Consider the following 15080-nt stretch of genomic DNA (forward strand, 5'->3'; position numbering starts at 1 on the left):
TTCCCTACTCCTACCCAGGAGATTCTGAGCACAAGGTCACTTAGCTCAGCCCAGCCAGCCACCTGGTACAGGCTGATAAAGATGGCCTAACTCAAGAATGGAGGCCTTGCTCTAAAAACGAGGAAAAAGCTGACTTAACAGAATGGGAGGGAGCAAAATTCCTTGTACCTATGCCAAAGCATCTTCAAAGATTCTCTTTGTAGTTATCCCTTTAAAAAGCTTACCCCACAGAGGAGATATGACTCCTCTCTACCTTGTTGTAACAGGGATGGAGATGAGTTCCAAACTTGTTTGTATTATGCTGATTAAACTTTGCTTATTACAGTCTGGGCCTCTCTGGTGGTCTCACTCTAGGGGCCGTAAGCTGAATTTATTATCATGGTACTGCAGTGTAGCACCTGTAATAATGTGTATTACACCTTCATTAGCATTATTTTTACTGAGGGTTGCCTTGACGACCCCCTGTATATGACATTTAGCAAAATCTTACTTAAGCATTTTTGGAGTTTTGTTTTGTCTTTAAACCATTCAGTTATTCAGTAGGTACTATTTTTCTTTATTTTAAAAATTATGTACTCTACTTGTATACAATTAAATATGATCACACATCTATGCTATTTCCCCTTCAACCCTCTGCCATATCCTCACCAATGTAAGTTTCTCACCACTTCATGACATGTACAAGATCAGTTAATAATGGCGATATGTACATCTGTGTGGAGACAAACATTGCCGCCTAGGAAACTACCAATCACTATAGTCTCAAAAAAGAAGCATTCTTCTTCTCCAGGAATTGTCTACATTCAACAGCTCCTTAGTAAGTGGTAAGGTAAGGAAATAATCTCCACTAGGGTTTTAACTAGCTTGGTCTTATATAGGGCTTAAACATGAAACACCAGCCATTATGATTCATATGTGATTACCATGCCCAATAGACAGGATTTCCCAGTTCTGTTCCCCATGGTCCACCTCTTACATTTTTTCTGCCTCCTCTTTCTTTGTGTTCTTTGAGCATAGGGGAAATATGAATAGGACTAGAAAATTTATATGTCAAACAATATAATAAAGATTGAAGGAACAAACACTGCCTTTTTGACCAAATTCAGAGCCTAGATTATGTGTGTTTGATGTTATGGCTTCATTTTTTAAGATATTGGAACTAAAATGAAAACCCTAGGAAGGGAAGACATCTTAATTGAGAAACAAAGGGGATGAATGGCAGAGGTACATACATGATGTGAAAGCAAATATGAATTGTGATGAGAGAAAGGGGATGAGTAGGAAGGAAACAACAGACTTAAAAATTGTTAAATACTTAAAAAAAAAAACAAGGTCAGCCTAAATCTTATTCAAGAGCCCAGGTTAAGCTAATAATATTATCTGGAGAAATGAAAATGAGGCTAACGCAACATAAAGACAGTCATGAGTTGCCTGGTGTAAAGAAGGGAGATGATAATGACAGAGATTTTAAAACAATCAAAGAGAGAACATCAGGAGGCAAACAAGTGAGCTTGATGCAAATGGAAATATGACTACATAGTAGCCACAAAGTGGTGGAGAGACAGTGACAAGACATGTCTTATTGTAAGTGTCCTATTGCCTAAGGACAACATTGTCTCAGAAGTGAGAAAATTCATAAAATTCCAAAATGTTTCCATCACAGTCATGGAGTTCTGCAAACATTACCTGGAGGGGCAGACCCTATCCAGAAGACACACCAGGGAGAAGCCATGTCCAGACCAGACAGTGGGACAGACTGAACTCATGTCACACATACATGAGTGGAACTACTTAATTATACATTTATACAAAGGAGATATGACATCATGGAAAGAAAGCAAATTCTGTGCATATGCACAAAAGAGAAAAAAACAAAGGGTGATGAATTCTTTTTTTTTTATTCTTTTTTAATTAAAATTTCCAACTGCTCCCCGTTTCCCATTTCCCTCCCCCTCTTCCCACATATTGCCCCCTCCCCCCGCTCCCCTCCCCCTATCCCCAATCCACTTCTCCTCCCCCTAGTCCACTCCCCCTCCCTCTCGATACTGAAGAGCAGTCCAAATTCCCTGCTCTACAGGAAGACCAAGGTCCTCCCACTTCTATCTAGGTCCAGGAAGGTGAGCATCCAAACAAGCTAAGCTCCCACAAAGCCAGTTCATGTATTAGGATCGAAACCTAGTGCCATTGTCCTTGGCTTCTCATCAGCCTTCATTGTCTGCCTTGTTCAGAGAGTCCAGTTTCAACCCATGCTTATTCAGTCCCAGTCCAGCTGGCCTTGGAGAGCTCCCAATAGATCAGTTCCACTGTCACAGTGGGTGGGTGCACGCCTCGTGGTCCTGATTTCCTTGCTCATGTTCTCCCTCCTTCTGCTCCTCATTTGGACCTTAAGAGCGCAGACGGTTGATCCAGATTGGGTCTCTGTCTCTCTCTCGATCCATCGCCAGATGAAAGTTCCTGTGCCATTCTCCTTGGTCTCTCGTCAGCTCTCATTGTCCGCCACATTCAGAGAGTCCGGTTTTATCCCATGTTTTTTTCAGTAGCAGTCCAGCTGGCCTTGGTGAGCTCCCAATAGATCGGCCCCCCTTTCTCAGTGGTTGGGTGCACCCCTCATGGTCCTGACTTCCTTGTTCATGTTCTCTCTCCTTCTGCTCCTCATTATAACCTTGGGAGCTCAGTCCGGTGCTCCAGTGTGGGTCTCTGTCTCTATCTCCATCCATCATGGATAGGGGCCACTGAGTCTATAATTTGTGATCCTAAAGAAGCTAAACAAGAGGGTAAACCCAAGGAAAAACATATAGATATCCTCCCAGCTATGGGAAATAGACAAGATTGATGGGCAAAAAAATTGGAATCTTGGGGGGTGGGGTGGGATGGGGATGAGGGGAGATGGGGAGAGAAAAGTGTGAAGGAGAGGATGAGGGGAACTGGGGGAATCGGGGTGATTGGGGTTAAAGGAAGGTTGGATTGGGGAGCAGGGAAACTCATCCCTTAGTTAAGGGAGCCACCTAAGGGTTGGCAAGAGACTTGAAGCTACTAGAAGCCCAGGGCAATGTCCCCAGTTAGTTCATTGGGGCACCTGAGGATAGGGAACCTGAAATGAACCTATCCTATAATCATACTGATGAATAACTTGCATATCGCCATAGAACCTTCATCTAGCGATGGAGGGTGATGAATTCTTAATCAGGAAAGTGTGAATACCAAACTACAACAATGTGTTGATTTCTATAAATGTCATCATTCCAAAATACTTTTATTTGTTCTGAGAAATGCCTTCCCCTGAGATCCAACTCCAGGACTTAGTATAGCAAGAATACATGCAAATAAGGCTTTTTTATGACCATAAAAACCAGGCCTGCTGACCTACAGCTCTGACAGTGGAGACTGGTCCTGGATTCCCAAGTCTCCCCATTCAGTGATCACCACTGGACACAGAACACTCATCATGGACTTGAGGCTCAGCTGGATTTTCATTGTAATTGTGTTGAGAGGTATTTTATAGAGATAAGATGATGTGTGTTGTTTGGAAATGAGAAAGAAAAAATGGCTCCTGGACAGTGTCATCACCAGATTTCTCTTTGCTGTCAGGTATCCAGTGTAAGATGCCCCTCTTGTAGCCTGGGGGAGACTTAGTACAGCCTTGAAAGTCCCTGAGACTCTCCTATACAGACTCTAGATTCACCTTCAGTGACTACTGAATTAATGGGTTGGTCAGGCCGCAGGGTTGGGGCTGGAGTGGTTAGCATTCATTAATGGTGGTAGTAGTTCAATCTACTATTTTGGCACCATGAAGGGCAAATTCACCTTCTTCAGAAACAATTTCCAGATCACTCTGTACCTGTAAATGAGAAGTCAGGGGTCTGAGGACACTACCACATATTACTCTGCAAAGCACACTGTGAGATAACACTACTGTGAGCTCAAACACAAACCTCATTGCAGAATCCTAAGGACCAGGAGTGGGTGCTAAAAGCTCACAGAACTCAGGTTCACAGAACCTCTTCAGAGAGACATAAAATCTGGATGCCTCTGTGTCTTGTCTCCCTCTTCATATAACATTCAGGATTCTCTCTACAGGTGTAGCACATAGTAATTCTTTTTTTTTGTTTGTTTTGTTTTGTTTTGTTTTTCGAGACAGGGTTTCTCTGTGGTTTTGGAGCCTGTCCTGGAACTAGCTCTTGTAGACCAGGCTGGTCTCGAACTCACAGAGATCCGCCTGCATCTGCCTCCCGAGTGCTGGGATTAAAGGCGTGCGCCACCACCGCCCGGCACATAGTAATTCTTGAAGTGTCTAAATGTTTATTCAAATTTCTGTTTTCTAATGTGATATGTGTTTTTTTTTAAATTATTTATTAAACTGTTTTCTTCCGCTCTCTCTACCTTCCTCCCTCCCCTCTCTGTGTATGTGTGTATTTGTGTACATGTTGATATGTGATTCATTCATCTATCAGCCTGCACCATATTTTATACAGAGAAATTCTATCACCTGGCCTGGATCTAACAAATGGCTAGACTGGTGGACCAGTAAGCCCCAGTGATTATTGTACCTGTACATCCCCCAGATCAGATAACTTGGTTGCCATACAGCTCTTTTTTGTAGTCTTGGAGACCTGAATTTATAGTTTAGATCTGAATCAACAGTTTTGCTGTGGAATAATCTGAAGTGCAGAGCTATTTTCCCTGTTTCGTTAAAGTGGCTTTTTAAATTTACGTTATGCTCTGATATCAACAAAATGCAGATAATCACACAAGGTAGAAGTGATTCTGTAGTGACCAGAAAAGATCTGGGAGAAGCTGAAGAACCTAGAGACTGTAAATCCTATACTCAGGGCATCTCATAACCACACATGAGTCCCAAGGACCCTGTGACCTCTGTTTTTCTCCACGATCACTGCAGCATTCACACAGAAGCATATACAAATAATTTAAAATAAAGCATTTATTTAAAAGTTTCTTATTCATTCCTGGGAGATAGCTCAACGGGACAGTTCTGGTGTAGTATATATGAAGCTTTTATTCAAAAAGTACCATTAATCCAGAGGGGTAAGTGTGTGCTAGCCTGGGAATGGAGTACAGGACCCCTCCAGCTCCTGCTACAGGGGCTTCTCTGTTCCACACTATCATGCCCCCAACATCTGCCCTTTTGTCTGCGAGGTCCTTGGCCCAGCAAGAGTTCCTGCTCCTGTACTGAGGAGACCCATCCTGAGGGGTAAGTTTGTGCCCGACCAGCGGAAAGTTCCAGGAACAGAGTACAGGGCACCTCCAGCTCCTGCACCAGGAGCTTCTTTGTTCCACAAAACCCTCCCTCCCACAAGCCTACCCTTTTGTCTATAAGGTCCTTGGCCCACAAGATTCCCTGCTGCTGCACTAAGAAGATCCATTCAGAGGGGTAAGTGTGTTCCTGCCTGGCCCGCTGGTCCCGGAAACAGAGTACAGGGCCCCTCCAGCTCCTTCTGCAGGGACTTCTTTGTTCAACATGACCCTGCCTCCCTCAAGGCAGCCCTTTTGTCTGCAAGGTCCTTGGCCCCGCAAGAGTCCCTGCTCTTGTACTGAGGAGATCCATCCAAAGGGATAAGTGTGTGCCCACCTAGCTGGACATTCCCAGGAACGGAGTCCAGGCCTCCTCAACAATCTTAAACATTTCTGGCCGTTCAGAGGGTTGTCTCCGGCTACTGGCTTTCTCTAGTTACCCCATCTCATCTTGCCCCCAAGCACTCCTTTCCATCTACAGGGTCCTTAGATCCACCATCACAGCCTTTGTCAGGGCAGAGGGGATCTGAGAGCCAGCTCCAGTGCTGTGGGTGCTAAGAAAGGGCAGATCAAGAAAATCCCCCAAGTACAGTCACTCACAGCAAAGATTGGACCAAATGCCAAGACTCTTCTGGCTGCATTTGAAGGAAGAAATATGCAGGCACCAATGCAAGAATTCCTCCAACAACCTGAAAAGCAACATGACAATACCATAATCCAGTGTACACGCAACAGGAAGACTTGATCACCCAATTCCAGAAGAAAATGAAGAAATAGACTTTAAATACAACATCATGAAAATAATAGAGGCCCTTAAACAAAATGCGAAAAACTCCTTTAAAGAAATAGAAGAGAAGAGAAAAAAGTTAGAAGAAATTAATAAATCCCTCAAAGATACCCCCAAAAAACTAAGAAAACGCTGTCAAACAGGTAATGAAAACCATTCAAGACTTGAAGAACAAAATGAAGGCAATAAAGAAAACACAAACCAAGGGACGCCAGGATATAAAAAATCTGGGAAAACAAACAGGAACTACGAAGTCAAGTATATTCAACAGAATACAAGAGATAGAAAAAAGAATCTCAAAAGCTGAAGATATATAGAGGAAATAAACTCACCGATCAAAGAAAACAGCAAATCCAACAAGTTCTTAACACAAAACATCCAAGAAATCTGGGACACCATGAAAATACCAAACCTAAGAATAATAGAGATAGAAGAAGGAAAGAATTACAGCTCAAAGGCCCAGAAAATATATTCAACAAAATTATAGAAAAAAAAAAAACTTTCCCAACATAAAGAAGGATATTCCTATGAAAAAACAAGAAGCAAACAGAACACCAAATAGACTGGATCAAAAAAAAAAAAACCCACTCGCTGTATAATAATAAAAACACAAAACATACAGAATAAGAAAAGAATATTAAGAGCTGCAAAGGAAATGGTCAAGTAACATATAAAGATAAACCTATCAGAATTACACCCAACTTCTCTATGGAAACCATGAAAGCAAGAAGGTCTTGGATAGATGTGCTGCAGACACTAAGAGACCATGGATGTGAGCCCAGACTACAATACCCAGCAAAGCTTGCATTCACCATCGATGGAGAAAACAAAATATTCCAGGACAAAAACAGATTTAAACAGTACATAGCCACAAACCCAGACTTACAGAAAGTACTAGAAGGAAATCCAAAACCCAAGGAAGCCAACAATACCCATAATAACACAAACATCTGATAACCCTCCACCAGCACAATCCAAAGAAGGAAAACACAAACACTACCAACAAAAAAAAAAATTAACTGGAATTAACAACTGGTCATTCATATCCCTTAATATCAATGGACTCAATTCACCTATAAAAAGACACAGGCTAAGAGACTGGATGCAAATTCAGGATCTAAAATTCTGCTGTTTACAAGAAACACACCTCAACCACAAAGATAGACACTACCTCAGAGTAAAGGGTTGGGAAAATGTTTTCCAATCAAAGGGACCTAAGAAACAAGCTGATGTGCTATCCTAATTTCTAAAAAATTGGTTTCAAACTAAAATCATAAGAAAAGTTGGAGGACACTTTATACTCATAACAGGAACAATTCTTTCTGATGAAGCACATTCCTGAATATCTACACCCTTAGGTTCCATTGTTATAATTTCCAGGGTCAGTGTGAGGATCAGCTTACATGGTTGCTCCTGTAAAGGATGAACAGGATAAAGTTTTTAATGAGTTTGTTGGACATAAAATATATCAGAACCAATACCTCTATTCTAATCCCAAGGATTTTACTTTTGAACAAGAATATCGAGAACATTTTATGGAGAGCCTGCCAATATTAATTAAAAGATTTCATATATCCACACTAAGGTAAATAAATTATTGAACAAATAGGCACAAGCAAAGTTTTCCCTCTGGAGTAAAAAAGAAGTAACAGTTGTTTATAGAGATGCCCTTGAAATTCTCTTCTCTTCAGTATGTCCTCTGACTGATTCTAGATAATTTATAGAAAAGGAGATACCTAGATGAGACCAGAATAACTGTTATTGTAGCATGAGCCCTGAAAGGGTAGGCAGGATTGATATGTATTTCTCCTAATTTTAAATTATGATGGGATAATGTCACCTAATAGTAAAGTAACAACTAAACAAATCTGAAAAGAGATTTTACAAATCATGTATAGGATTATCTGCAAATAAATTTCCCCAAACTGAGAAGACTCTTTAAAGTGAAGGACACAGTTAATAAGACAGAAAGGCAGCCTACTGAATGGGAAAAGATCTTCACCAACCCCACTTAAGACAAAGAACTGATTTTCAAAATACATATAAAGAACTCAAGAAATTAGACATTAAATTCAAAATAACCCAATTAAAAATTGGGTACTGAAATAAACAGAGAATTCTGAGCAGAAGACTCTCAAATGGCCAAATGATATTTAAGGGAATGTTCAACATCCTTAGTTATCAGGGAAATGCAAATCAAAACAATTCTGAAATACTGTCTTACACCTGTCATAATGGTTAATATTAAAGACACTAATGATAGCTTATGCTGGAGAGGATGTGGAGTGGGGGAACACTCATCCACTGCTGGGGGGAAGGCAAACTTGTAAAACCATTTGGGAAATCAGTATGGTGGTTTCTCAGAAAATTGGGAATCACCATACCTCAGGATCCAGCAATACCACTCTTGGGCATATACCCAAAAGATGATCAATTGTACTACAAAATCATTTGTTCACCTATGTTTATAGCAGCATTATTTGTAATAGTCAGAAGCTGCAAACAAATTAAATGCACCTCAGTCGAAGAATGGATAAAGAAAATGTGGCACGTTTACACATTAGAATACTACTCAACAGTAAAAATCAATGTCATTTTGAACTTTGCATGCAAATGGATGGACTTAAAAAACACTATCCTGAGTGAGATAACCCAGACCCAAAAAGATGAATATGGTTTGTACTCACTCATAAGTGGATACTAGCTATAAACAACATTGAGCCTATAGTTCATGATCCTAGAGAGGCTAAGTAATAAGGTGAGCACAAAGAAAAAAAAAATATATATATATATATACACCCCTGGAATTTGGAAATGGACAGGATTGACTTTCAGGGTTGGAAGCATGGTGGTGGGGGTAGAGAGAGCGGAGAGGAGTATGAGAAGAGAAAGGGAGAGGTGGAGGGTAGAGGAGAACTTGCAGGAATGGAATGGTTGAGTTGGCAGAAAAACAAAGATGAGAGCAAGGAAAGAGATATCTTGATTGAGGGAGCCATTATAGGGTTAGCAGAAACCTGAATCTAGAGAAAACCAAGAAATCAAAATGAATGACCCCCCCCCCGGACCCTGAGCAATAGAGGAAAGAGGTTCCAAACTTGACTTGCCGTGTAGTCAGACTGCTGATTATCTTAAATATCACCATAGAGCTTTCATCCAGCAACTGATGGAGGCAGAGGCAGAGACCTACATTGGAGCTCCCAATCCAGTTGAATAGTGAAAGGAATTAGAATATGAGCAAGGAGGTCAAGACCTGAAAGATTCAACTACCAAAACAGTTTGCCTAAGCTAATGCGAGCTCACCAACTCCAGCTGAACTGGGAAGGAACAGGAATAGGACAAAACCAGTTCCTCTGAATGGCACTGACATTTGTGTGGCTGCGGAAGACTGAGGAGCCACTAGCATGGCACCAGGATTTATCTCTACTGCATTTACTGTTTTTGGTGGATCCTCTTCTCTTTGCATGTATACCTTGCTCAGCCTAGATATGGTAGGGAGGACCTTGGACCTTCCACAAGTCAGTGTGCTTTACTCTCTCTGAGGATTAGATGGGGGTATGGTAGGAGGGTATGTGGAGGTAATGGGAGCAGGGAAGGGTGTGGGAACTTGGATTGGTAGTTTTTTTTTAAATATTAATAAATTTAAAAAAAACTAAATAAGTGAAGGACCCCACCAGTTCTTAGTTGGATGGAAAGATGGTCCCAGATAAAGTTGCCTACCAAGTTATTTGATATTTACCAGTGTTCCTAAATCATTTGCTTTCTGAATTTATTGTTTTGAGCCTCAGTTATATAGTTTATATTATTTTCCTTTATTCTTTAGGATCTCTACATATGATATTATTTCATCCAGCTCCTCCCAAATCTGGCAAGCATTGGGCCGTATCAACCTTAATTTATTTAAGCACAGTAAGTGCTGCCCATATGTGCATGTATGTGAACCCAGAACTGCAATATTGGAAGCATACCAGTGACCATAAGCTCAAAAAGCAGAGACTATATCCCTTGTCAAGAAAATACAGTTCCATCTGCTCCTCTGTAAGAAGTAGGGCCAAGGAATTATCAGCCCTATCTATACCAGGCTGGCTTGGCCCTAGTTAGGATTATACAGACAACAGCAGCCATTATGAGTCCACGATTGTGATATCCATGTCATGTCCAGAAGACAGCATGTCATATCACCCCTCCCTGTGCTCTGCTCCTTATATTCTTTCCCCATCTTCTTCATCAGTGTTCTCTGAGCCTTGGAGGAACTTGAATGATTTTGAAAATCTTATATCACACAACATATTGAAGATTTGGAGGGACATTTTCTGCCTTACAGAAAATCCAGATTATGTATTTGAGACTCTGTGTATGTGTTTTTCTGACTTCTGTTTTGTAGGCTCAGAACTAGAATGGAAGTCAAGACAGGAAAAGACATTTTAAGTGAGGGGCATGAGGGAAGGAAATGGCACAGGGTAAGACAGAGGTTTTGAAAGAAATGTTGGGTGTAGTGAGAAAAAAGGAGTAGAAAGCATGAGAATTCAGTAAAATAAAAACAGAGTCTTCTGACAATACCAAACTGATGCCATAGTTTTGTGTTTTGTTATAAAAATTTATTAGGTTCCCCATTAAGCTGATATAAACATGCAGAAACAAAAACTGACATAAACAACATGAAGACAGCCATGTGTTGCCTGGTATCAAGTTGGGAAAAAGAAAGGCACAGTGGAAAGTAGAAAGTGATCATAGGGAAAATTTCAGGATGCCAAAGCTTAAGTGCTGCAAATATAAATATATCTCCATAGCAATCACTGATAGGAAGAAAGACAACCACAAGGAACGTCTCATTTGCAAACTTCCTGGGGGCATAGGACAGCATTTCTCAGAACTGAGGAAAAATCAAAAAAAAAAAAAAGTCTCAAGTGTTCCTGTCACCGAGAATGAGATATAGGCAGGTGTCACCCTACCCAAATTCCACCTCAGAAAGAAGTCATGTCCAGCAGAGACGAAAGAACAGGCAGAGATAATATCTAGAAACACAGAAGTGTGGAGCTTTTCAATATCACATTGATCCTAAAAAAAAAAAAAAATGACAGTGTGGAAAAAAACATTTTCTATGCATATGGTGAAAAGAGAACTAAGGACAGTGTAGAGAAGCCCTAAGAAGGAAAATGTGTATACAAAACTATGTTAATGCTTCAATTTCTATAACTGTCATCAGTGTGTAGGATGACTTATATCTGTGCTGAGTACTGCATTCTGCCCAGGTCCAACTACAGAGCCTGCTATAGCAGGAAGATATGCAAATAAGTCTTCTTTGTGCACATAAAAACTAGGCCTGCCCTGACTCTGCAGTTCTGGCAGAGGAGACCAGCCGTGGATTCCCAAATCCTCCCAGTCAGGGTTCAGCACTGAACACAGGTCACTCACCATGGACTTAGGGCTTATACTGGTTTTCTCTGTCCTTATTTTAAAAGGTAATTCATAAAGATGAGATGCTGTGTATTGTGTGGACATGAAAAAGAGAAAAAATGTCTTTTGTGTCAGTTTTCTAATCAGAATTCTTTGTGTTTACAGATGTTCAGTGTGAGGTGCAGTTGCTGGAGTCTGGAGGAGGCTTAGTGCAGCCTGGAAAGTCCCTGCAACTGTCCTGTGCAGCGTCTGGATTCACCTTCAGTAATTATGAAATGCACTGGGTCCGCCAGGCTCTAGGGAAAGGGCTGGAGTGGGTCGCATATATTAGTGAAGGTGGTAGTACCTCCAGGTATACTGATGCTGTGAAGGGCAGGTTCACAATCTCCAGAGACAATGCCAAGAACATTCTGTACCTGGAAATGAGCAATATGAGGTCTGAGGACACAGCCATGTATTACTGTACAAGAGACACAGTGAGTGAATGCTACTGTGAGCTCAGACACAAACACCGCTGTGGGGAACACAGGACCAGCAGAGGGCACTGAGAGCACTTAGAGATCTGAGTCACAGAAGAGCCTGCTCAGAGAAGCATGAGGGACTAAATATCTCTGTGGCTGCACTGCCTCTCCATATCACACTTAGGGATTTTCTCTACAGGTATAGTGTGTAGTAATCCTTGAATGTCCAAATGTTTATTCCAATTTCTTTTTTCTGTTGATTTATGTGTGTTTATTTATTACAGTGTTTTTCCTTGTTTCCATTTAACTCTTTTTGTCAACCTGTCTCTCTCAGTGTCTCATTCTCTCTCCCTCTCTCTCAAACATTCTCTCTAACTACTCTCCATGTGCATGCACGTATTTGTGTGCTGACATATGATGATCAACAGCCTCTGTCTTCCTCTTTTCAATATGTGGCAGACACTGTTACTCATATGTCTAGTCTGCTCTCATTTTTAACTTTTAATTCAGGTGTGTGAGTTGAACATGAATAGTGAGATTTCAGAACATGCTGTGCTTCGACTACACAGCAGTATTGACAAGGTCATGGAGTCCAGAAGCAGAATAGGAGTCATCAGCTGAGGGTGAAATTTCCGTCTACTTCTCTTTGTCCTCTTCCTTCTGTTTTCTTTGTTTGGTTTGATTTAGCCACAATACCCCAACATTCTTGAGATCCATGCTCAGTAAATTGATCGTTTACAGAATGAGTTATAAGTGCTGGGCATCAAGAAAGAAGAATTTATGGTTCCCAGTGTATATTTTAGTATTGCATAAATATAGTCTTCAAAAAATATTTTCTGCAGAATAATGTTGTGTTTTAAAAGACTGATCTAGCCTTGTAGCTCTGTGGTAGAGTGCTTTATGGTCATATGAAATGTCTGAAATTTAAATACCAAACTCTTCTAAAAATAGGAATTGATCACTTAGACAAATATCATTTCTTACTTTCAGAAACTTAAATGAGCCATTTTCGTGTCTGGAAAATGAATGGAAGTCCCCAGAATAGGAAGTGCAGTTGTAAAGTTGTGGAGAAGGAAGAAGTCTACAGGAGTTTATCTTTTGACTTCCATAACAAGCAGTTCATCCAAGGTCTGCAAATTCCATGACACAGTTCTAAATAACTATAAACCATTAATTCCATGCAGGGTAAGGAAAATGTTTGGATGGCTTGAAAACATAACTGTCTAGACTGTGTGTGCATTGTGTATGGTTTTCACATATGTCTGAAGGCTAGAGATTGTGTTTATGGGTTCATTTTTATCTTATTTTTGAGACAAGATCTCACAGTAAACCTGGACCACAAATGTGCAGATAGATTTTTGGAACGACAAGTTTTAGAGAACCTCTAGTCACAATCGCCTCCAGAGCTGGGAATATAGGATAAACCATCACACCCAGCTTCTAAGATAAGAGTAGTGAATCAAGCTAAGATACTAATACTGGAGGGCAAGCATCTTACAACTGAACCAACTTTGAACCCTGGATATTATCACTATACACAGATAAAAGAATTGTAATATGTAAAAGAAAAAACATGTATTGTAAATAATTTTCAAAAAAGAAAATATATTGCCAATGATGGATTTTTTAAAATATTTTTTTCTCATTTTTTATTCTTTTTTAATTAAAATTGACAACTGCTCCCCGTTTCCCATTTCCCTCCCCCTCCTCCCACATATTGCCCACTGCCCCCGCTCCCCTCCCCCTATCCCCACTCCTCTTCTCCTCCCCCCAGTCCATTTCCCCTCCCCTCGATAATGAAGAGCAGTCCAAATTCCCTGCCCTACAGGAAGACCAAGTTCCTCCCACTTCTATCTAGGTCCAGGAAGGTGAGCATCCAAACAAGCTAAGCTCCCACAAAGCCAGTTCATGTATTAGGATCGAAACCTAGTGCCATTGTCCTTGGCTTCTCATCAGCCTTCATTGTCCGCCATGTTCAGAGAGTCCAGTTTCAACCCATGCTTATTCAGTCCCAGTCCAGCTGGCCTTGGAGAGCTCCCAATAGATCAGTTCCACTGTCACAGTGGGTGGGTGCACGCCTCGTGGTCCTGATTTCCTTGCTCATGTTCTCCCTCCTTCTGCTCCTCATTTGGACCTTAAGAGCTCAGACCGTTGCTCCAAATTGGGTCTCTGTCTCTCTCTCGATCCATCGCCAGATGAAAGTTCCCGTGCCATTCTCCTTGGCCTCTCGTCAGCTCTCATTGTCCGCCACATTCAGAGAGTCCGGTTTTATCCCATGTTTTTTCAGTAGCAGTCCAGCTGGCCTTGGTGAGCTCCCAATAGATCGGCCCCACTGTCTCAGTGGTTGGGTGCACCCCTCATGGTCCTGACTTCCTTGTTCATGTTCTCTCTCCTTCTGCTCCTCATTATAACCTTGGGAGCTCAGTCCGGTGCTCCAGTGTGGGTCTCTGTCTCTATCTCCATCCATCGCTAGATGAAGGTTCTATGGCGATATGCAAGATATTCATCAGTATGATTATAGGATAGGTTCATTTCAGGTTCCCTATCCTCAGGTGCCCCAATGAACTAACTGGGGACATTGCCCTGGGCATCTGGTAGCCATTCCAAGTTCAAGTCTCTTGCCAACCCTTAGGTGGCTCCCTTAACTAAGGTATGAGTTTCCCTGCTCCCCTATCCAAACTTCCTTTATCGCCAATCACCCCGATTGCCCCAGTTCCCCTCATCCTCTCCTTCACACTTTTCTCTCCCCATCACCCCTCATCCCCATCCCACCCCATCCCCAAGATTCCAATTTTTTGCCCTTCAATCTTGTCTATTTCCCATAGCTGGGAGGATATCTATATGTTTTTCCTTGGCTTTACCCTCTTGTTTAGCTTCTTTAGGATCACAAATTATAGACTCAGTGGCCCCTATCCATGGCTAGAAACCAATTATGAGTGAGTACATCCCATGATCTTCTTTTTGGGTCTGGGTTACCTCACTCAGGATCGTATTTTCTATTTCAATCCATTTGCATGCAAAATTCGAGAAGTCATTGTTTTTTTACCGCAGAGTAGTACTCTAATGTGTATATATTCCACACTTTCTTCATCAATTCTTCCATTGAAGGGCATCTAGGTTGCTTCCAGGTTCTGGCTATTACAAATAATGCTGCTATGAACATAGTTGGACAAATGCTTTTGTCATAT

The 15080-nt window shown here is 41.3% G+C and overlaps 1 gene segment (V, D, J or C); it reads left to right on the plus strand.

Moving 5' to 3' along the window:
- The first annotated feature begins 11398 nt into the window (after positions 1–11398).
- Positions 11399–12513, plus strand: LOC130882822 (immunoglobulin heavy variable 3-48-like). The segment is given in 3 exon segments: positions 11399–11496; positions 11597–11907; positions 12403–12513. Coding segments are annotated over 3 exon segments (468 nt in total).
- Positions 12514–15080: the final 2567 nt, after the last annotated feature.

The sequence above is a fragment of the Chionomys nivalis genome, chromosome 10 (genome assembly GCF_950005125.1).
Source record: "Chionomys nivalis chromosome 10, mChiNiv1.1, whole genome shotgun sequence".
NCBI classification, from domain to species: domain Eukaryota; kingdom Metazoa; phylum Chordata; class Mammalia; order Rodentia; family Cricetidae; genus Chionomys; species Chionomys nivalis.